Source organism: Callionymus lyra, chromosome 12, assembly GCF_982586985.1.
Source record: "Callionymus lyra chromosome 12, fCalLyr1.hap1.1, whole genome shotgun sequence".
Lineage (NCBI taxonomy): Eukaryota > Metazoa > Chordata > Actinopteri > Syngnathiformes > Callionymidae > Callionymus > Callionymus lyra.
This window is the reverse complement of record NC_141829.1, coordinates 27003892-27030474: the sequence shown is the minus strand read 5'-3', so window position 1 is coordinate 27030474 and position 26583 is coordinate 27003892. Positions and strand designations below refer to the sequence as shown.

At 42.4% G+C, this 26583-nt stretch overlaps 2 protein-coding genes across 6 annotated transcripts in view; one reads left to right on the top strand and one right to left on the bottom strand.

Moving 5' to 3' along the window:
• The window catches only part of rnf17 (ring finger protein 17), a 45640-nt gene extending 39031 nt beyond the window's left edge, over nt 1-6609 (bottom strand). For 4 of the 5 annotated variants that reach the window (XM_087803541.1, XM_087803543.1, XM_087803544.1 and 1 more), the window contains exons 1-5: nt 6538-6609; nt 6054-6166; nt 5336-5430; nt 5191-5263; nt 2261-2350 (exon numbers count right to left, since the gene is read on the bottom strand). In XM_087803541.1, coding sequence (XP_087659667.1) covers nt 2261-2350; nt 5191-5263; nt 5336-5430; nt 6054-6166; nt 6538-6604 — 438 coding nt within the window. In that variant the 5' untranslated portion in view covers nt 6605-6609. Of the gene's footprint in view, nt 1-2260; nt 2351-2478; nt 2639-5190; nt 5264-5335; nt 5431-6053; nt 6167-6537 lie in introns of those variants that run through there. The other variant, XM_087803546.1, reaches the window with a different exon arrangement.
• Nucleotides 6610-19754: 13145 nt separating this feature from the next.
• Nucleotides 19755-23091, top strand: LOC148068827 (uncharacterized). Its single transcript, XM_087803456.1, has 4 exons — nt 19755-20492; nt 20562-20625; nt 20778-20866; nt 20911-23091. The coding sequence occupies exons 1-4, from the start codon at nt 19755-19757 to the stop codon at nt 23089-23091; spliced, it is 3072 nt and encodes a 1023-aa protein (XP_087659582.1).
• Nucleotides 23092-26583: the final 3492 nt, after the last annotated feature.

Below are 26583 nucleotides of genomic sequence, written 5' to 3'. Positions count from 1 at the left end.
TTGGAGCCAGAGGAACATGTAATCTCAATGGCAGCGTCTGCCACTGAGTTCGCTGAATATGGAGTGGATGTGGTGCCACAGGATGTAGCCTACCACGTCTCCGCGGCGGGCTCCCGTTCTTCAGCCCACAGCTCTACTGTTGATTCTGAAGACAGCTCAATGGGGGCCATCATTCGTACGGCCCTGGCTCACCTGCAGTTGGACAGCTAGCTTCGACCAGGGCTTTTTCCAGGCGTGGATCAGCTCCCGCCAACTTTACTGTGCCTCCATCTGATGAATATTTGAGGGAGTTGCATACATGCTGGATGGACTCTGGGCCGCAAACCAGCGGTTGAGCCACCAATAGCTGCTCTTATTGTTTCACCTGATGAGGCTCTGAGCTTGATGCGATGTGTCCTCGTCCCCAGTGTTGGATGATCTGCTCTCCAAAGCATATGACACAGAAGCACGCATAGGCAATTATATGTCCCACCTGATGCTTGCTATATCAACATCCCTACAAGAGGCTTCACTGGATGGTCCCATCCATGATTTCAGTGACGCTTCCCTGCAGGCATTCGCGCTGATGTCTAGAGCTGGGGCGGTTGATGTCCACTCTCATCCAGGCTCGCCGCCAGGTTTGGCTGCCACAATCTCCTGACGGAGGCATGCAGGAGAACCCTCCGCAGTGTTCCAGTGGAACCGGGGGAGCTGTTTGGACCTGCAGCTCTAGAGGCGCTTGAGCGCACAGTCCAAGCCAGACAGACTCAACAGCAGCTGTCCTCCTCCTTACAGACCTATGGGTTCTTCCGCTGCCCCCCAGCGTCACTCATCTACAGGCTTATCCTAGAGGCTACCTTTCGAGCCCCTGAGCAGCTCTCGAGGCCGGAGGACCCGGCACTGATGCCTTGGGGGAGCGGCTTCCACCCGGGACCCTTGGGTGCTCTCCACCTTGACCAACGGGTACAAACTTCAGTTCCGACGCCGGCCCCCAGCCGTTGGCCGGGTCAAGATGACCATCATACGTGACCCGGAGTTCGAGCGTTCTCCTGGACAAGGGTGCAATCAAGCATATAGATCCCCTGTTACAACTAGGAGGGGTCTACTCGACTTACTTTCTAGTAAAAAAAAAAGATGGCGGACTCCGCCCTATCCTCGACTTGAGGCGACTCAACGGGTTCCTGAAGGTCCTGAAATTCCAAAGGCTCAGCCCTGCAGAGGCTCTGCGCACGGTTTCCAGATGGGAGTGGTTTACATCAATAGACCTGAAGGATGCTTACTTTCATCACAACACAGACAGTTTCTGAGGTTCGTCTTTCAGGGGAGTAATTTTCAGTTCAGAGCGCTACCGTTTGGCCTCTCCCTTTCCACGCGGGTATTCACCAGGTGTGTAATGGCAGCCCTCCCGTCCCTGCAGTCGCAGGGCATGAAGATCCTGCCAGGGAGAACATGGTTTCCACTGCTGCGCAGCTCACCATGGCGCTTCCCCGACAGAAAGGATCTCCTGTCTACCGCAAGTAGCTATGGTGGCCCTAGGAAAGGCTGTGCTCTTTCCAAACAACGTCTGTCTCACTGGATCATGGATGTCATTACCCACACATATAAAGGAAGTGGTAACCCCCTCCCATCCAGAGTGAGGTGCTACTACTAGAGCGGTGTATACATCATGAGTGGCCCTAGGCGGGGTACCCTTGGAGGACATCTGTGAGGCAGCGTCATGGGCCTGACACACTTTTTCAGGTGAACGTTGCCACTCCCCGTCCATTAGATGTGGTCCTGTTGCCCGACTCTGCTGCTTGCTCTCAATGAGGCATGTACTGGGATTCCTCGCAACTTTGTTGTTATGGGTCATCCAGTGCTTGAAACACCGCCTCTGGCGGTCAGTAAGGACGAAATAGAACGAAAGTTACGGATGCAACTATGGTTCTATGAGTCCTGAATGGCCGCCAGAGCATTCTGTCACTGAATCCTTGTGGCTTCGCGAGAAGATTCTGCAGGAATAGATCCTCTGATGTCACCGGGAGATATAGCCCATCTGGGGTCATAGATGACTTTATCGGTAATAACACTTGACCAGCGCATGCGCGAGATGGATACATTCAGTGCTTAAAGAACCGCCTCAAGCAGTCATCTAGGAGTCATAGAACCGTAGTTACATGTGTAACTTTCATTTGTTTTAATTTTTATGGACTTCACTTAAAAGATAAGGGTAAGTAAGCATTCACATCTATGCCTTCAAAGTACCTGTCCTTACCAGAATGTGTCAAAAAAAATAGTTCACCTCATGTTCTTTCATCAGCTGATCATGTTTTTCCACCGCTTTTGCCAATGCTTCCTCCACTGCTTCCATAGTCTTCTTGTACCTGTTAGGCTGTTAAAGAAAATAACGAATATAGAAAACAGTATGACCAATTAAAAAATGTCATTTGAACAAGTTATTTTAAATAAGACTGTTATACAAATTATTCCTTACATAGGTTAGACTATCATTTTGGTTACCTATTGTATTGTATTATTGTATTTGTATTGTACAGTTGCTGAGAGGAGATCACTCGACAAACTACTGTCCATCATGGATGATGACAGTCATCCTCTGAACACTCATCAGTGAGCAGAGAAGCAGATGGAGTGCACGAATGCTCCTTCCCAGATGCAAAACCAATAGACTCAGGGACTCATTCACTCCTCAGGATATTAGATTGTAAAATTCTGAGTTTGGGGGCAGGAGTGAAGTGAAAGTATCTCAACATTCTATTCTATGTAAATCTTGTATCCTTTGTCTTTGATCTATGTTATTTATCTTTGGACTTCGATTGTGTCATCTTGTTCTTTTTTTTTTTATTTCCCTTTGTTTCTTGTTCTTATTTTTATGTATAATCGTCTGTATTGCTGTGTGTAATTGTAAAAACAAGAACCTAACCTATTCTCGGTATCATTAGAATTCCATTTACTCTTGGAAAAGGATTTTCACAAAATGCCTTTAAGGTCTGTGGTCTTGAACGTTAAAACATAAATTAACCAGAAACATAACTGTTTAGACATAGTAAGCGGACTATCGTGACCTTAGTCTGTTGGCACAGACATCTCTTTAATGCAATGTTTCTCAACTGTTGTTTTTGTCCCTTGGGCTGCAGAAAACATTTTGTGCCCCCATAGCTATAAATTGTATAATTGTATATAAAATGCATACAAGTACATCTCTGCATACCATTGTATGCTTAAAAACATTTAAGAAAACAAAATATAGATAAACCTACGAAGATTAACTTGACTGACATTAATGTCAACATCTGTTGCTTTTTACTTGTCCGTTACCAATAAGTGATCAAAAAATAGTTCTGTCCTGAAAGATCTAATGATCCATATTCTAATCACAGAATGTCAACAATACAGACAACAAAACAAAACAGTCATCAGTGTTCTCCCCAGAAAAATGGAATACGATGGCGCTGGGGTTAAAGCTCTTTTTTGCTTGTTTGAAAGACAAATGGGAGGCCATTTCCTGGGAGTAAGTTTTAAAAGTAGTCTATTGTCCCATTCGCACGGGATAAGTAGTAATAATAAGTATTTGTAATAATTGCGGAGAATGTCTAAGTTTTAATCCCGTGTGAAAGCGCCATGTCTATGCGTTGTAATGTAATAATTCCGCCGTGAATCACCTACTGTAATTCACCAAACACAGACTGGGCATTAATTCTAATCCTGTGTGAATCCGAATGTCTGTGTTTGTAATTCTGAATCACGCATATATTCCACTTTAACGGACTTCTAGGCGATTGTGTTAATATTAACTTCTACTGTTTTATTTTGAAGAGGTTGAAATGGAAGTAGATCGAGTTCGTCGTTGTCGGGGGTGCGTTCTACATGACGAAAGTTAAAAAGACGCAAATTGCATAGTTTCCGCCACGACTTGGATCAACAGCGTCGGCGGATAAATTTGATCGAAGAACCCCTGAAAAAGGGGTGTAAAAACTCTATTTCTGAAAATTAACAGGATGGCGCTGGGATAAGGACAGGATGCCGCGTGCCAAGATAAAGAACATAGAACACAGAGTCAGGTTGTGTTGACATTTTTGGAGACTACTGCATGACTAAACCTGGTGCACCAATCACTACCATAGAAAATAAGGATAAAAGAGAACAGTGGACGCTTCTAGAAAAAAATAACTGATGGCTCCGTTTGATAATCAGACCTACAAACTAGTTTCCTTAGTTTGTAAACTAACAGAGGAAATACTTCAAACGTCGCCAAACACTTGAAAGAAATCCTTTTTTCACTTCGATATTCACTTCAGCTACACTCACTACAGAGGTCCGTTTTAAATACTTTATATTAACTTAATTTGACAATACCACATTAGGAGAATCTTTGAGGGTTGTTGAACTCATGTTATATAAAATAAAACTTCATCTTGTGATCATTTACAGCAGTCGTATGACTGACCAGAAGCTAGAGAGTCATAGACTGCAGCCAAGACTCCAAAATTATTTTTAAACCATGGCATAAAAAAATGTAAGTATCGAAAAGTATCGAAGTATTTGAAAAAAAAATACTGGTATTGGTATAGACTACTAAAATGTCCGTATTGGGACAACTAAAAATAGTATTTTGACAATTGTTCACATGAGATAATAAACGTAAACATATTGGCTGGGCAGTACACCAGAAGGTAATGGATGACCTAACCAATATAAGAACAGTTGATTGTTCCTTTTTATTCTTAGGAAGTAAGTCATTTTTATTTGTACAGCACATTTCATAGAACAGGGTCACAAAGCGCTTAGACAAAACAATACAATTAAAGATAAATGCATATTTAAGAACTAAGTCCAAAAAGGTCAAGACAACACAGTGGCACAATTCGGTAAATAACATAAATCTTATCTTGAGCACCTAAAGCAATATTGATATGGTAGGAGTATTGGTAAAAAACGCAATCCCTTTAAATATTTCCAAATTTAGATTGTTTATCATTGATGCAATCAGATGCAATGCATTTTATTTAAGTGTAGGATTTAATATTTTATAACTTTACACTGGAGCTTTTTTTCCACAAAGATGTGATTTTTCATACATTTTTCAAAAATAATAATATAGCAAACATGTTACAGAATCCATTACCAACCAAATTGTTCACATCTTGTTTTTTCATCATTTGCTTTAATAATTCATAATTTATTTAATTACAATACTCAAAATTACCAACATACCTGTTCCATGATCTCACTATTTCCATTGACATCAGAAGGTGTTGACGAACCAGAAATGTGTTGTTTCTCAATCCTATTTGAGGAAATCATGCAAGAGTTAAAAAAAAACAACAGTAGGGTTACTTTTTGTTTGATAACCATTCACCTCATCTTGCTAATTTTAGACATGTAGAGGAGGCCAATGATTCCACTATCTTCCAGCAGGGCAAGCACTCCACCTTCAGGAAGAACTGAATCAACCTGCAGAGCAGAAGATACTTAAAACCAGTGAGGCTTGATAGAGTCTACTGACTCCTTTAAGAAACATCTTAAGACGTTTCTATTTGTTCAGGCTTTTCCTTGATTTTCTGGAACTCCTGTTGTGTTATAAGTTTTATCTTGATCTTTAAAATATACACTTTATTGAATATTGTTTTGATTGTTTAAGCGCTTTGTGACCCTGGTCTGGAAAAGCGCTATATAAATAAAAATTACTTACTTTGTTACATATTGACAGTCAGCAAGAAGTCTGCAATTTTTACTTGTTTTTAAACATATGTTAAATCAGATTACATATACAATTTCACACAACGGGATATATTTAAAAAGTGCATGCATAGTATTAATATTTATAAAAAGAAGAGTTGGAACTGTGCATAAATATTTGATTCACCAAGTGAAAAATGTCTAGTGCTTTTCTGATAAAGTCTTTTGGAATATTTTTCAAATGACTGAATTAATTAATGGAATATCTCATCCAGTTTTTATTACTTACATGCTTCCCTAAAATGAATGTTCCAAACAAATACGATGTGAACTGTTGGAGAAGCACTAGTATGGACTGGCAGGTATGCATCTAAACAACATATACAAACATATTTCACCTCACACTCGGGACACTGAATAACACCAGTGTTTTCCATAGATAGAAGGCAGCACGTGCAGAAAACGTGACTGCACAGAAGAGTCCGAGGAAGTTTGCCATCAACTTCATCTTCTTCTGAAAGAAAATTCAGCGTCAAAAAGCACATTTTAAAACGCCTTCAAATCCGTAGGAAGCCCGTTAACTTACTTACTTAAAAAGAAAAGCGAAAATATGTCGAACTCAATTTTAGACATTCACCCGAAACTTGCCCAGTTAATTGGAAACACTGATAAATTGAAGAAAAAATACGTTTTTTTATAGACTTTAAAGCTTTAGTTACGGAATACCTGTGCGAATATACGCGAGCTGCTACCTTAAGTGAAGTCAACACGTGGTGAGCGAGATAAAGGTCGTTGTTGTCAACGAAACTTTTAATTATTCAACTTAATATTACGAAAACAGGATGTGTAGCATGGTTTCCTAAGTTGTCACCAAACACCCACCTGGCAGTATGAAGGCTTCTCCGCAAATTTTGCAAACAACTTCGGCGGCGTTCCGTCTTCTCTCCATTTTGTCGCGTCATTAAGAAGAGAAGTGTCTTCTCGCTTCTCAGGTCTTTAGTGGAGGTGCGCCGAGTGGTCACGTGACTGTGCTCCCTCACTCAAAATGGAGGAAACGTAGAAGAAATGTGTTCGTTGAATTTAAACCGTTTATATTTGTTCCTTCTCTTCGGGTTATTGTTTTCATGTGGGCTGTTATTATTATTATTATTATTATTATTATTATTATTATTATTATTATTATTATTATTATTATCATTGTTTTTAATATTATTATTGTTTTTATTATTATTATTATTATCATTGTTATTAATATTAGTCCCCTTTCTTTGCAACAATTTACTCGATTTTCCATTATTTCTTAATTGTGTTCTTCATTTCTTAATTGTATTTGTAATCTGTAATCTGTTTAAAAACAAATAAAGATTGCAGACTTCTTGATGACTGTCCATATGCAGTTGCCTCACTGGTTTCAAGTATATTCTGCTCTGCAGGTTGATTCAGTTCTTCCTGAAGGTGGAGTGCTTGGCCTCCTGGAAGATAGTGGAATCATTGGCCTCCTCTACATGTCTAAAATTAGCAAGATGAGGTGAATTGTTATCAAACAAAAAGTAACCCTACTGTTTTTTTTTTAACTCTTAAATTATTCCCTCATTGTGTTCTTCATTTCTCTTTCTTACATTTGCGTCGTATTTGTTGTATTTCAATCAAAATCCTCTCCTCATTCTGACCGTCTATTATATTTATTTAAGTGTATTGATCAATAGTCTGTGTAAACAGATAATTCCTTACTGATGATTTAAGTTATCTTTATGTTAAGCTGTTTAACTACAAATTAATTGGCAAGTCTACTATTTAAGCTTTTAGGCTTTCTGTATATTTTGGGGTTTATTAAATGATTATAGTATAGTATATTATTATATATTCTTTAAGGGTTGGTGTAAAATTATTTCTCTATCTCATTTGCTTAGTGTTCAACCCTTGTGTTATCTCAGGGTCAAGGTGAGCAATTTCCTGTAGATCCACCCCTCGAATGTTCCTGGCCCCCTCGCGACCCCAGAACTATTTTTTCTAGATCGGCCTCCGAACCTTTCTACTGATGTTTGAAAAACATTGTTTGTGTTAAATCAAGATCTTTATTTCTACATCATGCGTGCTTTACGCCCTCTACAGGCTGTCGCTATGGGTTACTCATTCCACTTGCTGAGAATACTTGCTCTCGCCACCCAGCAGGGGGCAGTAGACCGCCCTGTATAAAGCCTCACCTCCCACAAAATGGCCAGCTGTCCATCGTCACACTCTGCTGTGGGTTTCTCCTCAACCCTGATTCGTCTCTTTGTTGTCGTGAAAGTCCTTGTTCACACTCTGTCTAGCTTTCGCTTTCTGTCTATTGTTTTGTCCTGCACACCTCAGTGTCAGGCGTAATGTCCTTCAGCCTGACATACTGTGGTCGATCCGCGACCCAGGAGACCAGGCCAGGGTCCACATGCATCTGTGTTAGTTTGTCCTGCAGAAGAGTGGGCTGGATGGTGTTTAAGGTACTTCTAGAAATCCAGGAACAGGATCCTCACTGAGCCGCTTGAACCTCTATCCATGTGGGAGTTGGTCCGATGCTGGAGATATAGGATGACATCTTCTACACCCACCGTGGGCCGGTAGGCAAACTGCAGGAGGTCATGTGTGTGCTGAACTTGAGGCCATCTGAGGACCAGCCGCTTGCTGGGCCGGAAGTTTTTCGAGACTGGAACGACACAGGAAGTCTTCCACAGGGATGTAGAATGCAGTTGAAGACATTCTGGAGTGGTTTAGCAGCGTAGGTGTTTAGCAGACAATCCGACACCTTGTCAGGACCAGCAGCCTTCCCTGGATGAATCTTCCAAAGGCCACAGCGGACCTGGAGTGAGGTGATGGGTGTGGAGCTGAGAGGGGAAGAGGAAGGTGGGGCAGGTTCTGAAGCATGCTGCAGTGAGGGTGTGGTGGCCTGCTCAAACCAGTTGAAAAAGTTTTTGAGACTGTTTGCCTCCTCCATCATGTCCACTGTAGACTGAGAGGACTTAGTCTTGTGTCCAGTGATGGTTTTATCACTGTCCCAGACTCTCTTATTAGTTCCCTGTTTCTCCTCCAACCTCCTCCTATAGGTGTCCTTTGCCTCCCTAAGCATCGCTTCACCTCCTGCTGAGCTGACCTCATGGCGTCTCTGTCCCTGCTCCTGAAAGCCACACCCTTGACCTCCTTTGTTACCCACAGTTTATTATTAGGGTAACAGCGGACAGTCTTAGCAGTGGCGACAACGTCTAAGCAGAAATTTATATAATCCGCTAGACAGTGTGTCTGTCCCTCGATGTCCTCACCATGAGCCGAAGTTTGTTGGAATAATTTGTTGTTAATTACACATCAGATATATCTTTTTGAATATATATTTTATGTATAGAATTGATGATCTTGTTCTTCTGCCTCTATTTCCAAGGTATCACCCCTGATTGGAAGTTGTCATTGTCCCTTTTAAAAAAAAAATGTACAGTATGTTTTGATACGACTAATAACATTGACATTGGGTAATACATTTGTAATACTGTAAGGGAAAAAAATTGCCTTACGATTTTGAGGTGATTTGCCCAAAACCCTGTATAATTCAAGCATAATATAGATCCACCACAAGGGAGCGACATACGCAACAAAAAACTCGTATCTTCTCTGGATTAAAACAGTCCTGAAAACTAGGACGGAACAAATAACAAGAAGAAAGGTGTTGGTAAATAAAACTCTAAAATTTTTCAAACACCATTGAAGGATCAAATTCTGACCTATCTTGCATATTTGATTGAATAACCCCACCCACACTCCTATTATTGACAGTTATATACTGTATGTGCGTGAATAAATAAAACCCCTTTTAAACATTACATAGCAACTGAGTTTTGTTTGGGTTTTTTTTTCCATCCAACTACTCAGTCATATTACTTTTCAACGCAATAGCAATATATACTGTATATATATATTTTTTCAAATGTGTTTTTATTTCAGCAAACATTTTTCAACTCATTTAATGAGTTCATGTTGAAGTGGAATATTTTCGGAGTGACCTGTTCCTTTTTGTAGTACAATATGGACATTACAGACAATAAAATAGAATAGAATGCTTTTAAGTGTGTCTTTTTGGATGAAGATGAACGCAAAGACAAAGACCACCGGTAGCTACATTAGCGTGGACATTTATTTTTTTGCATATAACTCTAAAAAAGAAAGAATTACTCTGAATATAATCCCATACCTTGGTCGACATGAGGGTAAGTAAAAATTAGTGAAATAAATGTTGGGTGAACTATATCTTTACAATTCTATAATAAGGAACAACATTATTTAAATTATTATGTTAGAGATTGAAAATCCCCTGAATAAAATATAGACACATATAATTCTGGATGGACCAATCTCTTTGATTTGAGACGCTTTCTGTATATGTTGTTCTGTTTTGTATTCTTTTGTTCTCTTAGCCAATGACATAGCTCCTCCCGACCTGATGACCAGCAGCATGTCGACCATTGTTTACATCCAAGCTCGACCGTCCGAAAAACCACTGTCTGCAGGCATGTGCCCAGCCAACCGGAGCTTTATATCTGAATTGACATCTGATGCGGGGCACACACACACACTGGGTTGAAGATACACTAGGTATGACTTAAACACAGCTCAAACTGTCAAGAGCCTGAATCCAAATCCTTGTGGAAACATCTCTCTCCTCTAAACACGTGGATGGTTCAAGTGTGCATCACATATTCTGTGTGTGCAGTGTGCAGCTTCATGCAGGCCCTGGTGTTGAGCTGAACTAAACCCATAATCTAGTATTTAAGTTATACACAGACTTTTGTCAGGAAATTCCACTAGGAAAAGGTGATAACTCCATCCAAGGCTGATTTAACACCTTTTAAAGCAAAGTACATGACCTGATCAAATACAGATGTTATCATTCTGTTTTTGTTGGTTATAAACAAACATAACACAGGGGGTGCAGGGGGTGCAGGGGGTAGGGTACATCTTATTATTTATTTTAGACCCTTAATACTTACATAGAAACAATATTTTTTTTGTCTTCTGAAATCCAAGGTTCTTTCCAGATAACCATGCCCTGATATATACTCATTGACTGTACATAAAGCAGTACATGTTTTTGGATGGACACTGGAGCTATTCCAGAGTACTTAAAGGTTACTAAAGGAATGTGATGGGCCTTGTTGTAAATAAAACATGACAGATCGGAGGGGGCAGGGACCCCTCTAAGTGTGCGTAAGGAAATTGTGTGTGTGGGTGGGATATGTGTTTACTATATCTAATGAACCAATCGGGTTACCTAGAGGGTCATATAGGTGTAACCGTTGAGTTCAGTTCAGTTGAGGTTACCCTCTATCTTTCCTCTTTGAAATGTGGGTCACTATACTTCCTCTGGTCACCACCTGCTTATAAAGAAAAGAAAAACCCTCTTAGCATCATCACCCCAAATGGTCGCCTAATTTCAAACAATAAAATAAAATTAATTAATTTGTTACAAATGTCATATAGAAACAACCGCACATTATATTTCGCTTTCCTATGTAAACAAATATCTCTGTTGTTTTTTTCTTTATCAACCCCCAGTGACCCACAGACATTAAGAGCATGAATAACAACCCCCCTCTCCTCTTTAAGGTCCTGAGCAACAGTGTAAAGAATAAAGGTCAGGATCCACTCAAAGCCCAGGGACTTGTATTCTGGCACTAAGTGGTTGCACCTCCCTGCAGGCCACTTGGACACAACACTGAGAGCAAGGTGCTGGCTATCGGGACCCACTTGGGTAATCTAGGAGTAATTGAACATATTTCCATCCAAATAAACTATTCAGATTCCTCGCACAGTGTAAAGCTAAATATTTTTCATCAATTGTTTTCTATCACCTTGTTTGTTTATCAAAACACTTGCTTGTGTAGCTGTTTAAGTGCTTTCAATCAAATTGGGGTCAAGTGACGCATAGATGCTCTTTTTTTTACCACATCAAAACATGATGTGGAAATAATGGGTGAGTGAATGTAAGGAATTTGCCATGACGGGCCATAGTGCATATGACCATGTATATGTTGTCATTATTGCCTGTTTTTGTTTATATATATATATTCTGCCTTTTTCTGTTTAGTGTATTTTGTGGGCAATGGTTTCTTTTGGAATCTGATTTATATAGAACAGGCAGTACTTGTCTATATTGACTTTGTCATATATATATATATATATATATATCTCCAAAAAACTGGAGGTAATGTGATGTATTGACTCTTGACCGATCTATATCTACTTGGCATCTATCATTTCTGTAAGTCTGTATATTTGAACCTGTTAGTACGTACTGTTTTTTTTTTCATAATTAAAAATGTAGTGACCATACATCCATTAGAGTGCATAGTTATGTTTGCATTTTAGTTTGGTAAATAAAAAATATTCCTTACCATTTTTTTCTGTTGTTCTAGTACAGTACACATCATTTATTTAATTATATTTCTTTTTCCACTGTCATTCATAATTTAGACATTTCCATTGATTCAAATTGTTTCTTCATTTACTTCAAATGGTATCCTCAACTAGATTCCATGCTGTTTGAGGCTGTTTTTTTTCATCAAAATCCTCGAAAGGTCTGCCAGGATTTCACATTCCACATTAACGCGGGGCACAAGGCCACCGCGCAGCCAGGCAGGTCTCATTATGCTTAAGTCAGAGTTGGGCATCCTGCCGTTGAACCCTCCATGCCCTCGGCCTCTCTGTTCTCACATACATACATGTGTAGTGCAGGATCAGCCAGCCTTATTTACACACCTCAGTCATGGGTCCTTGCACCTGAAAGGGTCTTGCTTTGTGAGTTCAAAAGGGATAGTCATTGGAATCAGAGGCTGTGGAGGACGAGGTACCAGTCTTTGGCAGTGAATTTTAATTCTAGCCGTGCCGCCTCTCCGACCTAATACCGTCAAACATCACACAAATCCACTTCAAGGGGAAAGATGGAAAGAGAGAGGGATCAGACCGATCGAGCAGCTCGTTAGCAGAGCTCAGTAATCACTTTGTCACTGAGCATTTCATGACCTGTCCATCCTCTAGTCGCCACCAGTGTTTATTTAGCTTCTAGTGTCTAGAACTTTCAAGCTAAAGATAGAGGGTGTTTCAATAGTAAGCTGAGGGCCGTCAATATTACAATTCTCTCACTTATTGCACTTACAGAATGCTTGACCTGCTTCTAAGCAATTGTATGGCCTATTTCGCAAGGGGAGTTCAAATGATGTGGGAATTTTCACCTTAAAGGTAAAAATGGATATGCTCGTGTGTGTTTTGTTTCTTGTAGACTTGATGTTATTGAGAGTCTTGTTCCCCTGGGTGGTCATTTGAAGTAATGAAGAGAACAGAAGTTGTTTATCACAGTGGTTGTATAACAGTAGCTAGATATATAAGCTATTAAATTGTACAATTCTGAGTTCGGGGGCAGGAGTGGAGTGAAAGTATCTGGATGTTCTGTTCCATGTTAGTCTTTGTATCTTTGTCTTTGTTGTTTTTCTTTCCTTGACCTATGTCCTTTGTCTTTGTCTTTAGACTCAGATTGTGTCATCTTGTTCTTCCTCTTTATGTTCTTCTTATTTTATTTTTTATGTATTATTTTTTATTGTTTATGAAAAATTGCTGGCTATTGGTAAAAAACAATTTCCCAAAGGAGACCTCCTGAGGGATCAATAAAGTTTTACCTTACCTTACCTTACCTTACCTTATATAGCAAATTATACCATATTATACTTACTTACTAGTCCAGCCAACTTAGAATTGAGATTTTATTTTAGGTTACAGTGGTAATAAAAACCACACCAATTAAATTTGATGCAAAACACCATAAAGCGACAGCAAGACCTTGTTGGAGTGTCAATTGTGTCCTAGAGTGTTAACAATGCTTATAATTATCCTGATAACCACCTTGCTTGAATATAAATATTTTTCATTTACTGGTGTGGGTGTAGGAAAACTTGAGGCACAAAGAACCCTTGTAGCTCTTTTAAAATAATACATCAAACATCAGATGTACCGTATAATATGATTACATTTGACATGGAATGCTCCGTAATGCTTGACCCCTTGTACATATTTTCTAGGTGAGACAAGTAAGTCAGACTCTTAAACACTCAGGAACATTACTCTCTTTACATTGCAAAACACGCATCATCAAAGACCTGCCATTGTTACACATTGGCATCCCAAACATTTCATTTCAGTGTTGTAAACATTGTTTATCTGTTATCATCTTTGCATTCTGTCACATGTACGCTCAGACAGACAATGACAGCAATGTTGTTAGTGCACTTGTGCTGCGGAGTTCAAATACCCCAGTGTCCCTCAAAGCAACAATAAACTACCACTGTGGCCTGGCTGAAACACCTGGATTCACGCAGCAGATGAAAGGTTAATGTGACAGTGAAGTATGGCGTCTCTATGCTTACACACTCATGACATTGTAATCTGTGACACAAGAGGAAATGCTTGTTAAAATGACTCCTCAAAATAACTTTTGCACACTTCAATGTGTTTTTTTCAATTTATTCGTTTTTTTAATTTTTTTTTATAGTATTGTAATTGAACCAATTCGGAAAATAAAAACGTTATTTGAATGAAGAGATTTTTGTTTTTCGTATGTCTCACAAATACTTTATATCCAATAGTGTGTCATCTGTACCCATCTGCAAGAGGGGGCAAAAGGGAATCCCCAGTGACACCGAGAAGCTATACCACCCCTAAGTCAGAGAGCTAAGCCCCAGCATTGCAGGACTCCAAAATGAAGAACCCAGCCGCAGCCACAGCCACAGCCCACCAATCCCAGTTCTGAACCGGAACCTGACACAAAAGCATGTCAAACACAGTCAGGTATCATGATGAGTGTCGCCCAGGTCACAGGAGGGCCACAGTTAGTTAGTTGTTACATTGAGTCAAAATAGCCAGACTGGAGTTCATATCCACAGTGTGTGAAAGTAAGAATCATTTGTGTCGAGGGAGCAGCTAGTCTAATTTAAAGAAGCCCATCCAGGTGAGTCTGGCAGCAGTAAAGTGAGTTCAATGAATAATTTCATATAGTATTAGCCGTAAATGTTGGTTTGTGTTCTTAAATATTTGCCTCCAGAATTTTAGTTGGTACGCATTTTGAGTTTGGTATGCACATAGAGGTGTCCGTCTGCTTCAGAGGAGAATCCATTCATTCATTCATTTATTTTCTACCACTTTATCCCTTGTGGGGGTCGCGGGGAGACTGGAGCCTATCCCGGTTTCATTGGGCGAAAGGCGGGGGACACTCTGGACAGGACGCCAGTCTGTCGCAGGGAACACAAAGACAGACAACCACACAAACTCATACCTACGGACAATTTCCCCAAGTTCTCAATTAACCTCTGTATGTTTTTGGACTGGGGGAGGAAACAAGAGGGCCCGGAGTAAACCCACGCAACACAGGGTCAACATACAAACTCCAAACAGAAAGGTCACAAGTTGGCTTGGCCTGGAAGCGAACCAGCAACCTTCTTGCCCCCGTGTGCCCCCCTGTGCCACCGTCCGCCCACTAAAGGAGAATCTTGGAAAATTTTGGAAAATAAATTGATCTGTGCAAACATTAGGGGACAAAAAAAGTAAAAGCATTTGGCTGTAGGACTTTTAAAACCATAGAAAGAAAGTTTAACTGCATCAGGATAAGTTGCTTTAGCTCAATAAATTTATCATTAATGTGTTTATCTAGAATCTAGTTGGTTCTTCATCATTGCAAATGTTGATCTTACACGCAATAGGAGACCCTGATAGATGCATTATGTTATTTTTGGATTAATGAAATCCAGCATGCAGAATCAGCTGGAGATCTCGACTGAGTTAATCTACTCCCTTCATTCCCTTCCAGAGCCTTCACTATCTATTAGTCTGAGAAGAAGCACGAGGCAGCGGGATCCAACACACACTAGTGTAAACAGGGTGTGTTTACACCGACACTAACGTCTTATCCCTTTAAGCATGACCATAGCCACATGGAACTTATTCTGTGTGCATCGCCGAGGTCACAGCCCTCTGGAATTCTCCGTAAGCACCATCTTTTCAAACACTGTGTTTCCATGGGAACAGGTGAATCGTATGACTCAAGCAACGGTTAATAATAAGAATAAAATACAAAAACTGCATACAGGATGACACTAGTATCTAAAAATGTAATGGCTTTGTTTGTGTTGAACATTTTGTCTGTGATTTGTTGCCAAAGATGGCTCATAGTCAAAGTTCAGAGGTGATTTTGATATCAACACATGCAATGAAAATGTGTGAAGAGCAATCGACGAATTAAGATTTCATTGGTTCCATTGATTGTCTTGGTTGTACCAATTCTTGGAAAGCAAATATGTATGTCTGTCAACAGGTGTATTTTGAGACCTTGACTTTATTTATTTGATGAGGGGGGTCAGATTGTTCCATTAATTATTTACAGAATCATTTCTTAATATTAAATACATCCATCTGTTATTTTAAATCTCATTTTCATTTTGTGTTAGTCTTCTTGTGCTCAAGTTGTTTGTAAAAAACAATGGTCAATAGTGTTTGAAATACAATGCATTTAAATGAAGAAAACAAAAACACATTATCCAATCAATAGATTTTTTTCACAGACCATGCATGATTATTGAATCTATTTAAAACTCTTGCGTATCACTTGATATCAGTAAACCCCTTTAGTACAACCAATTACCTGATATAACAACCAACATCCCGACCTTCAGATAACTCTAACCTGATTGTGATTTTAGCAGCTATGCTAATAGTAGAACATTTGATATATTTCTTGCTGCTATAATTAACGGATTCATTGTTTGTTACTGATAACATTGTGTTGTAGTTAAATAGTTTACTACTACTGATTTTTTGTTTGTTTTCAATTCAAATAGATGAATAATAGTGAAATAATTCCAGCCAAAGCTGAAAAGCAGAACCTTTGCTTTTTGAACCAAAGCCCTTTCTAAAGCAAAACTTGAGGGTCTAGGTAGTTTTACAGGCGTCAGAAAATGAATACTAATGTGTATCACACAATATTTATACAAAATAATAATATCAACCATAATTATAACAAATTGATCTTTATATGTTTGCACTTTTGTATTTATTACTATTATTTTTCCAATTCGTGTTATTATTATTTTTGGATCTGTAATAGGATCTTATGATCATGTCACACTTAAGATATATTTGGTTATTACTTCTCTTTTACCCATCTACATTTAGGATTGTCATTCACTCACTGTTTTTGTGTTTTGTTTTTTATTATTGAGTGATGAATGTATGGAGCACATATGTTATACATTTCCTTGCTGTGGTGTTCCCATCTGTAATTGGATGTAGTTCTGTCTCTGAAAACTTGATCTCTCAAAAATGTAAACTTTGTTCTCTCATACACATGGTTCATACTTCCTTTTGTCACATCGCAGCACTCAAGCAGGAAAATCCTGGAAAAGATAACTGATCCGTGTATTTATGTTGAAGCTGAATTGGTAGAAGTAGGTCAGAAGACAAGAGTCAGTTTCAGAAAAAAAACAGTTTGTCTCCATCAGTGCCAAAACCACTGCATTGCTCAATAGCCTAACATTTCTGTTATTCTTTTCTTTCTCCATAACATGACAACAAAGCCAAGTGATGAATCCCCCACCTCAATTATTGCTACCTCATTTTTTAGTTGGTCAATCTTTTTTAGTCAAACATTTAACTCATAAAAGGAGTTGACTGTCAAGGTCTGATCACAAACGTTAAGCTCTGAGCCTGACCTCTAAGTGCTGCATTGCAACACAAACACAATATTCATTCTTTAGCTGACCTCAAGATATGTTTATGTTTAACTCTGCTGTAAATCTAGAGTAATGGATCATGTTTCTGCAGAGCTGCTGGAATATTCACAGTTGACTAGCTGACAGACAAGTCAACACAGGATATAGGTGTCTGGCCGAGAAAGTAAAAGGAGTTCAACATTGACAATTCATCCCGCGCATGTTGAATCCATTCCAATAGCAGCTTTTTAGGGCGTTATTGTTGGTAATGAATCAGTGGACTGAAATACAATACTTATGCTAAGGTATGAACAAATGACGATCCAACATGAATGAGGATCAAGACTGCAATAGATCTAAAATGAACACAGCGGTTTCCTGAAATATTTGTGTGTTTTCACTGTTTTCAGTCTGCTGAATGATTCTGTAGATCCCTCATCTATCAGTAGTAGATTAAGCTGGTCTAGTTTGTCATCCTTTTCATACTTTACTAAACATAAGCTCAACTGGTAATTGAGGTAATTGAAGAATTTTCTGTCTTAATCAGTCCTCTATTAATTTTTAACAGTCACCATCACGTATAGATATTGAGACATTTAGCAGAATATTTACAGAAATAAAAAATATAGTTTAAGGTCACTTTAAGGAGGATATAAAAGGTTTTCCAGACTCATTGGTTCCAATGTGCGTGCAGTAAGTTCCAACTAGTGTTCTTTGGTATTTGTCCAGTGAAAAATGATGAGGTGTGCCGTAGAAGATGACCCAATTGCACCTGGTTGGTACTTGTATAATAAGATCCTGGTAACAAGGCTGGTATCAAATGTTACGTGCCAGCACCAACTGCTAGCAATGGCGTGGGAAAGTTTGGTGATGACTCGATGCCAGGGTACACTGCAGCCGTGAGTTTGCTCATGATGCTCTAGTCAGATTTATCATAAAATCAATGGCGCAGTTTTGACCATTTTACTTTGTTTGTATGTACTGTGTTCTATTTCGTCCCTACTGACCGCCAGAGGCGGTGCTTCAAGCACTGAATGTATCCATCTCGCGCATGCGCAGTTCGAGTTTAATACCAACAAAGTCACCTGTGACCCCTGATGACCCCGGAAGGGGTATAACTTCCGGTGACATCAGAGGATCTGTTCCTTTTCATCTTCTCGCTGCGCAAGTAGCATGTCACCGAGCTAGCTCAAGGACTAGCTCTTTCGTTGCCGGTAGTCACGCGACTTCTGTCGGAGCTGCGAAACTTTCGCCCTCCAGAGACTGCAACGAACTTTCGACCCGGAGAAGTTGTAGCGGTTCGCCGTGGAAACGTCCGGAGATCGTCTTCGTTTGGCTGAGTACCAATTTTCTTTTCATTGAATATCATTACAACCTGTTGTGCTCGCCATTGGTTGTATTTTGATTTATTTCGGTGACGAAGTGGGTTCGCTCCCTCTCCCGACTTTGTACTCTTCATTATATATCTTGAATATCAGTACAACCTGCTGTACTCGCCATTGGTTGTATTTGATTTATTTCGGTGACGAAGTGGGTTCGCTCCCTCTCCCGACTTGTACTCTTTATTATATATCTTGAATATCAGTACAACTTGCTGTACTCGCCATTGGTTGTATTTGATTTATTTCGGTGACGAAGTGGGTTCGCTCCCTCTCCCGACTTTGTACTCTTCATTATATATCTTTGAATATCAGTACAACCTGCTGTACTCGCCATTGGTTGTAGTTGATTTCTTTCGGTGACGAAGTGTGTTCGCTCCCTCTCCCGGCTTTGTATTCTTTGTTTATATATCAGTACAAACTGCCCTTGAGTGCCGGTGCAACTTTTTCACTCTTGGTTCCTTACATTTGTTGGTCACGACAGTGTTTTCTCTTCCAACATTTGTACTGCTGCCTTTTCAGCTACCGAAGTGGATTCCTCATATTTGTTGGGGACGACTGCGTATTCGCTTCCTATCCCAGCATTTGTGCTACTTCATCCCATGTGTAAACACTCGTTGGTGAAGGCTGTGTTTTCGCACCCGCTCCCAGCGTTTGTAATACTTCTCACATACATGTAAACACTCGTTGGTGAAGGCTGTGTTTTCGCACCCGCTCCCAGCGTTTGTATACTCCTCTCATATATGTAAACACTCGTTGGTGAAGGCTGCGCTTTCGCCCCCGCTCCCAGCGTTTGTTGTTTTTCTCTGTGTGGCCTTCGCCTGTTGCTAACATGCTTGGCGGCCACTCCTGCTCAGTCTGTATGGCTTCTCTGCAGCCCGAAGACGGCCACGATATGTGCCCCTCATGCCTTGGTCTCGAGCATCTGAGGGAAGGTCTTTCAGAAGATCCCTGCATGAACTGCAGCTTCATGCCCCGGGGAATAAGGGCTGCCAGACTTGCTGAGGTAGAGCAACTGTTGGGCCTCGTTTCGTTGCCCGAGCAGTTAGCCTCAGCCCAGCGGCAGACTCCAGCTCAATCCCGCCGATCTAAACGGCGGGCTGCTGAGACTAGAGGCCCCACTTCTAGGAAGAAGGTTAGAGGGTCCGGACTTGCTTCCAAGGTGGACCAATTAACGGAGGAAGTTGATCAAATGAGATCCTTCTTCCTGGCCTTCAAGTCTGGGACTGGTGAAAGAGAGTTGGGTGATCTTGCTCCTCCTCCAGCCATCTTGGAACCGGAGGAAGATATAATCTCCATGGCAGCTTCAGCCACTGAGTTCGCCGAATATGGAGAGGAGGTGGTACCACAGCGTGTAGCCTCCCACGCCTCTGCGGCGGCCTCCCGTTCTTCAGCCCACAGCTCTACTGTCGGTTCTGGAGACGGCTCTATGGGGGCCATCATTCGTACGGCCCTGGCTCGCCTGCAGTTGGATATCCCGCAGGCTCAGCCAGCTTCGGCCAGTGCCTTTTTCAGACGCGGATCAGCTCCCGTCAACTTTACTGTGCCTCCATCTAACGAATATTTGAGAGAGTTGCATGCATGCTGGAGGGACTCTAGAGCCCTCTCTCGTGCAAACTCAGACGCCCGGACCCTGGCAGCCATGCAGGATGCACCCAAGTTTGGGTTGGGCCGCATACCAGCCGTCGAGCCGGCAATAGCTGCGTTAATTGTCTCACCCGATTAGGCGCTGAGACCGGATGTGAGGTGTCCTCGTTCCCAGTGTCGGGTAACAGATGACCTGCTCTCCAAAACCTATGACGCAGCAGCACGCATGGGACGCATAGGTAATTCTATGTCCCACCTGATGCTTGCTTTATCAGCATCTATACAGGAGACCCCACTGGATGCTTCCGTCCATAATTTCAGCGACGCTTCCCTGCAGGCATTCGCGCTGATGTCTAGAGAGCTGGGGCGGTTGATGTCTACTCTTGTCCAGGCTCGCCGCCAGGTCTGGCTGGCACAATCACCTCTGACAGAGGCATGCAGGAGAACCCTCCGCAGTGTTCCAGTGGAACCGGGGGAACTGTTTGGACCTGCAGCGCTAGAGGCACTTGAACGAACTGTCCAAGCCAGACAGACTCAACAGCAGCTGTCCGGGCTTCACAGGAGTCAGCCTCCTCCGGGCAGACCTAGGGGATCTTCAGCTCCCCCCCAGCGCTGTTCTCAGCCACAGGCTTACCCCAGAGGCTACCTCAGGTCTCAGCGCCCAAGCCCACAGCCTGCTCAGCAGGCGGCACAGACCTTTCGAGCCCCTGAGCGGCTGCCCTCTAGGCAACCTCAGGCCCCACATACTGTCCGTCGTACCCCCAGAGCCTTTCGAGGCCGGGGGACCCAGCGCTGAGGCATTGGGGTCGGCCGTCGGCTGTTTTTCCCAACAGCAGCTCAGCTATTGGGCTGCTTCCACCCGGGACCCTTGGGTGCTCTCCACCTTGACCAACGGGTACAAGCTTCAGTTCCGACGCCGGCCCCCAACCATTGGCCGGGTCAAGATGACCATCATATGCGACCCGGCAAAAGCCCAAACCCTCACCCAGGAGTTGTCCGTCCTCCTGGACAAGGGTGCAATCGAGCAGATAGATCCCCTGTTACAACCAGGAGGGGTCTACTCGACTTATTTTCTGGTTACAAAGAGAGATGGCGGACTCCGCCCTATCCTCGACCTAAGGGGAGTCAACAAGTTCCTGAAAGTCTTGAGATTCCACATGCTCAGCCCTGCAGAGGTTCTGCGCACTGTCTCCAGGCAGGAGTGGTTTACTTCAATAGACCTGAAGGATGCTTACTTTCATGTGCCCATAGCACAACACCACAGACGGTTCCTGAGGTTCGCCTTTCAGGGACGTCATTTTCAGTTCAGGGTGCTCCCGTTCGGCCTCTCCCTTTCGCCACGGGTATTTACCAGGGTTGTAATGGCAGCCCTTTCGCCCCTGCAGTCGCAGGGCATGAAGATCCTGCCCTACCTAGACGATTGGCTCATCTGTGCTTCGTCCCGGTCTCGGGCGACCCTGGACACCACAAGCCTCCTTTCCCATGTGTCTCGACTAGGTCTCAGGGTGAACTCTACAAAGAGTTGCCTAGTTCCCTCACAGAGGACAATTTTTCTCGGGATAACTCTCGATACAGTTTCAATGAAGGCCTGGCCTTCACCACAGCGGGTGGACGACATCCTCCGCCTCCTTCCCCTCTTTCGCAGGGGCACGTGGTTGCATTACGTGGAGTTCCTACGACTCCTAGGCAAACTGACGGCTGCCGCCACCGTGGTCCCTTTGGGGCTGTTGTCGCTACGCCCCCTTCAGAGGTGGCTGAACGACTTTCATTTGGATGTCAGGTGGCACCGGCACAGGAGACTCAAGGTCTCACACCGTTGCCTTCTTGCTCTGGCTCCATGGAGAGAGAGAGGTTTTCTCCTCCAGGGCGTGCAGATAGGTTTGGTTGCATTCCGCGGAGAGGCCATCACAACAGACGCCTCCCTCTCAGGGTGGGGTGCAGTGTGGCAAAACCGTACAGCCCAGGGGCTGTGGTCTGCTCGAGACTGCTCGGTGCACATCAATGTTCTAGAGCTACGAGCTGTGTATATGGCCCTGCAATACTTTCTCCCCTTCCTGAGAGGGCGACATGTGCTTGTGCGGTCAGACAATGTGTCGACCGTATCGCATATAAACCACCAGGGGGGCACCCGGTCTGCACAGCTGTTGCAAGCATCCCGGGACCTCTTGCTGTGGGCGGCTCCACGCCTGGCCAGCCTAAGAGCAATGTATTTGCCCGGGGACCGGAATCAGGTCGCAGAACTGCTCTCTCGGGGCAAGCCCCCATCGAGGGAATGGCGGCTTCACCCAGAGGTGGTGCTCAATATCTGGGACACATTCGGCAGAGCAGAGGTAGATCTGTTTGCCACAAGGGAGTCGACCCATTGTCCCCTCTGGTTCTCCCTGAAGGAGGAAAGCAGTCCTCTGGGCCAGGATGCTCTTGCGCACGACTGGCCAGAAGGTCTCCTCTACGCTTTTCCCCCAATACCTCTGATATTCTCAACACTGCAGAGGGTCCTCCAGCAGGGTCACAGGCTGCTGTTGGTAGCCCCCTTCTGGCCAGGGAGAACATGGTTTCCACTGCTGCGCAGGCTCTGCCGCAGCTCACCATGGCGCCTCCCCGACAGGAACGATCTCCTGTCTCAGCTAGAGGGCCAGATTTGGCATCCCGACCCTCTTCGCCTGCAACTATGGGTCTGGCCGCTGCAGGGCCCAACCCGCTTCTGACGCAGTGTTCAGATGCTGTCTGCGACACTATACTAAATGCCAGGGCGCCTTCTACACGGCTGCAGTATGCAAATAGGTGGCAACTGTTTACTGCATGGTGTTCAGACAGGGGTGAGGACCCTGTGCACTGTTCAGTCCCAAAGATTCTGGAGTTCCTCCAGTCACTATTGGACAGTGGCCGGTCTCCTGCCACACTGAGGGTATACGCAGCAGCCATTTCCTCTCAACATGCTCGGGTAGATGATAACACAGTGGGGTCCCACAGACTGGTGTCCCTCTTTCTAAAGGGCGCGTGGCGATTACGCCCCCCACGCACACAGCGCGCCCCAGCATGGGATTTGCACCTGGTGCTCGACGCTTTGTGTCTGCCTCCCTTTGAACCCCTGGCTCAGACAGAGCTGAAGTGGGTTTCTGCTAAGACTGCTTTTCTCCTTGCCATCGCTTCAGCGAAGCGTGTTGGGGAACTACATGCCCTGTCTGTGAGTGAGTCATGTCTGCGGTGGAGCTCAGACGGCTCAGGGGTTACCCTCTGGCCAAATATGGCTTTTCTCCCAAAGGTTCTGTCACTATCGAGCCTCAACCGTCCCATTCAAGTGGCACAATTTATTCCCCCGGAAGGGGAAGACAGGTTGGGACTGCTGTGCCCTGTGCGGGCTCTAAGAACCTATATAGCTGCAACCGCAAGTATAAGACGGTCGGACCAGCTCTTCATTTGCTATGGTGGCCCTAGGAAAGGCTCTGCTCTTTCCAAACAGCGACTGTCTCACTGGATCGTGGATGTGATTACCCACGCATATAAAGGAAGTGGTCACCCCCCCCCATTCGGGGTGAGGTGCCACTCTACCAGAGCGATGTCTACGTCATGGGCAGCCCTACGCGGGGTACCCCTGGAGGACTCTGTGAGGCAGCATCTTGGGCCTCACCAAGCACTTTTTTCAGGTTCTATCGGGTGAACGTCACCACTCCTCATCCATTAGGTGTGGTCCTGTTGCCCGACTCTGTTGCTTCCCCTCAATGAGGTACGTACTGTGATTCTTTGTGACCTTGTTGTTATGGGTCATCCAGTGCTTGAAGCACCGCCTCTGGCGGTCAGTAGGGACGAAATAGAACGAAAGTTACGTATGTAACTACGGTTCTATGAGTCCCGGATGACCGCCAGAGCGTTCTGTCACTCAGAATCCTTGTGTTTTCGCGAGAAGATTCTGCAGGAACAGATCCTCTGATGTCACCGGAAGTTATACCCCTTCCGGGGTCTTCAGGGGTCACAGGTGACTTTGTTGGTATTAAACTCGAACTGCGCATGCGCGAGATGGATACATTCAGTGCTTGAAGCACCGCCTCTGGCGGTCATCCGGGACTCATAGAACCGTAGTTACATACGTAACTTTCGTTATACTGAATATGTGTAATTAAAACTGATACTTCATACTGCAACTGTAATACATTCAATAATTTAACACCATGTGTGTAAAACACTGACACTTTTGTTAAGATAAAACAATTGACAATATGCAATACATGTAATTGATTATCTCTTTCTTAAAAAAACTTGAAAAACTATTAATTTCACCCACTTAAAAATGTATTATAGAGTGTCTGGGTGTAATTTTGTTTAACGACTGTCTGTTTCCTTCCCTTTTAGCAGATGCCTGTACTCTGTCATCTGAAATCACCTGCCTCACACTCTCTCTACTAAATATCAAGAATTGTAATATTTTTATTAAACCACCATAGAGAAGATTATTTTGGTAGCCTCAATGAATCCACCACTTATACAGTAAGTGAGTAATTAAGCTTTATTTTAACTACAAGTTATTTTAGTGTTCAAGGTTTCAGGGATGGAATCTGCTTGTGCATTCAACACATTTTTTTTTTTTTTTTTTTTCGTTTTCATGTCAAAATTTGTTGAAAAAAAGTTGGATTTTACAAATATATTTGTTTATGTAAATTCATGTGACTACAAACCTCAATATTGGTTTTATGTGACCATATTTATTAAACAAGCTGTAGTTGTCTCAGTCGTGATTTGTCTACCACCACCGGAACAAGCAGGACATGAAACAAAGCAAAGGAAAACCTGAAACCAGGTAAAAAACACAAGGATACAAAAAAATTGAGCTTTGAACACAAGCATAGTGTAGTCAAAAAAAAAGAGAGATGGAAACTTAAAATGTTTGGTGAATCAACATAAAGTCATGGAGGCATCCTTGGCATTAATGCAAGCAAAATAAAGTCACAAGATGTTTAGTGAACCAACAAAAACATACTGTATTTGACAATAATTGGGTTTTTTTCCGGGACTCACACAATCTGTAAACAATGCTGTGGGTCTGTCAAGGCCTGGCAACTTGCATGAGAAGATGACACAGCTCACAACCTCTATGTCCAGCTCCCACAACCACAAAAGTTAAAAAATGTTCTATTCATGTTTAATTGTTAATATAAATCCCACCAGTACTATATTCAAAGGTGAAAAAATATTTTACAGAAGCTGCTATATGCTGCCACTAATGGTTTTATTTTTACTTTAAGTCTATAACAATGGATTCATTTTTCATGTGAAATATTGTCCCAACACATCAGTCTGCAGGCAGTAGTCTAGTTTGCAGGTCATGAAATTTGCACATTATTATTTCTGTGATTTCAAAAAACCTTTAGATTAATATATGGTGTGGAGCTCATGGAATACTGGGCCCCTGTTTTTTGTGCGAGTTCTCTGAGGGATTGAAAAACCTCTGGCCATGTTGCGGCATCAATATAAAAAGAGAATGCAGCTGTGTGACCGTTCCAAAAATGTGATGAATGTGGTATAGCAACAACAACAAAAAGAAACTCAGAAGCTGTTGCTACAAAGCTTCTGACATTCTTGTTGTTACTAAACAGCTTTAGGTAAAGCATGCAAGTATTTAAAAAAATAATCCAAATTCTGTTTGTTTGAACATTTAACAACCAACAGCTTCAAGTCAAAACACGAACACACCGGACTTCCTTTATTCTTTCAAGTATCTTAACTTGAAACAATGTCAACGTATATCCTCACCTTTTTCTGTGTTTGGTTAGGGACACTATCGTTTCAATAATGTAAGTTATGCAAGCTTTTAGGTATACATAACATGCAAACAAATGTAATCATATGTATATACTGTAAGTGCATGTACATATACTATAAAATGTATGCAGTATCTTTTCAGCTATTTTCCATAATCTCTTTCCTGAGACATGACTACATTTAAAATGCTACCAATGCAAAATTATCCATTGGAAGACATCCATCGAGGGCACTAGGTTTGGACTTGAATACAAGACTTTAAGGGAATTCAAATGGATAATTGAACAAGCTAATTGAATAACTGAAGAAAGCTGCAGCAATAAGAGCAGATGTTGGACTAGGACAGTTCGCTTGAGCAGATGGCAGAAGGCCCAAATGGTGATGGAGAGTCCAAGACACACACAAGCAGGTCATTGCCAAGAGCATAGGAAGCAAATGAGGCA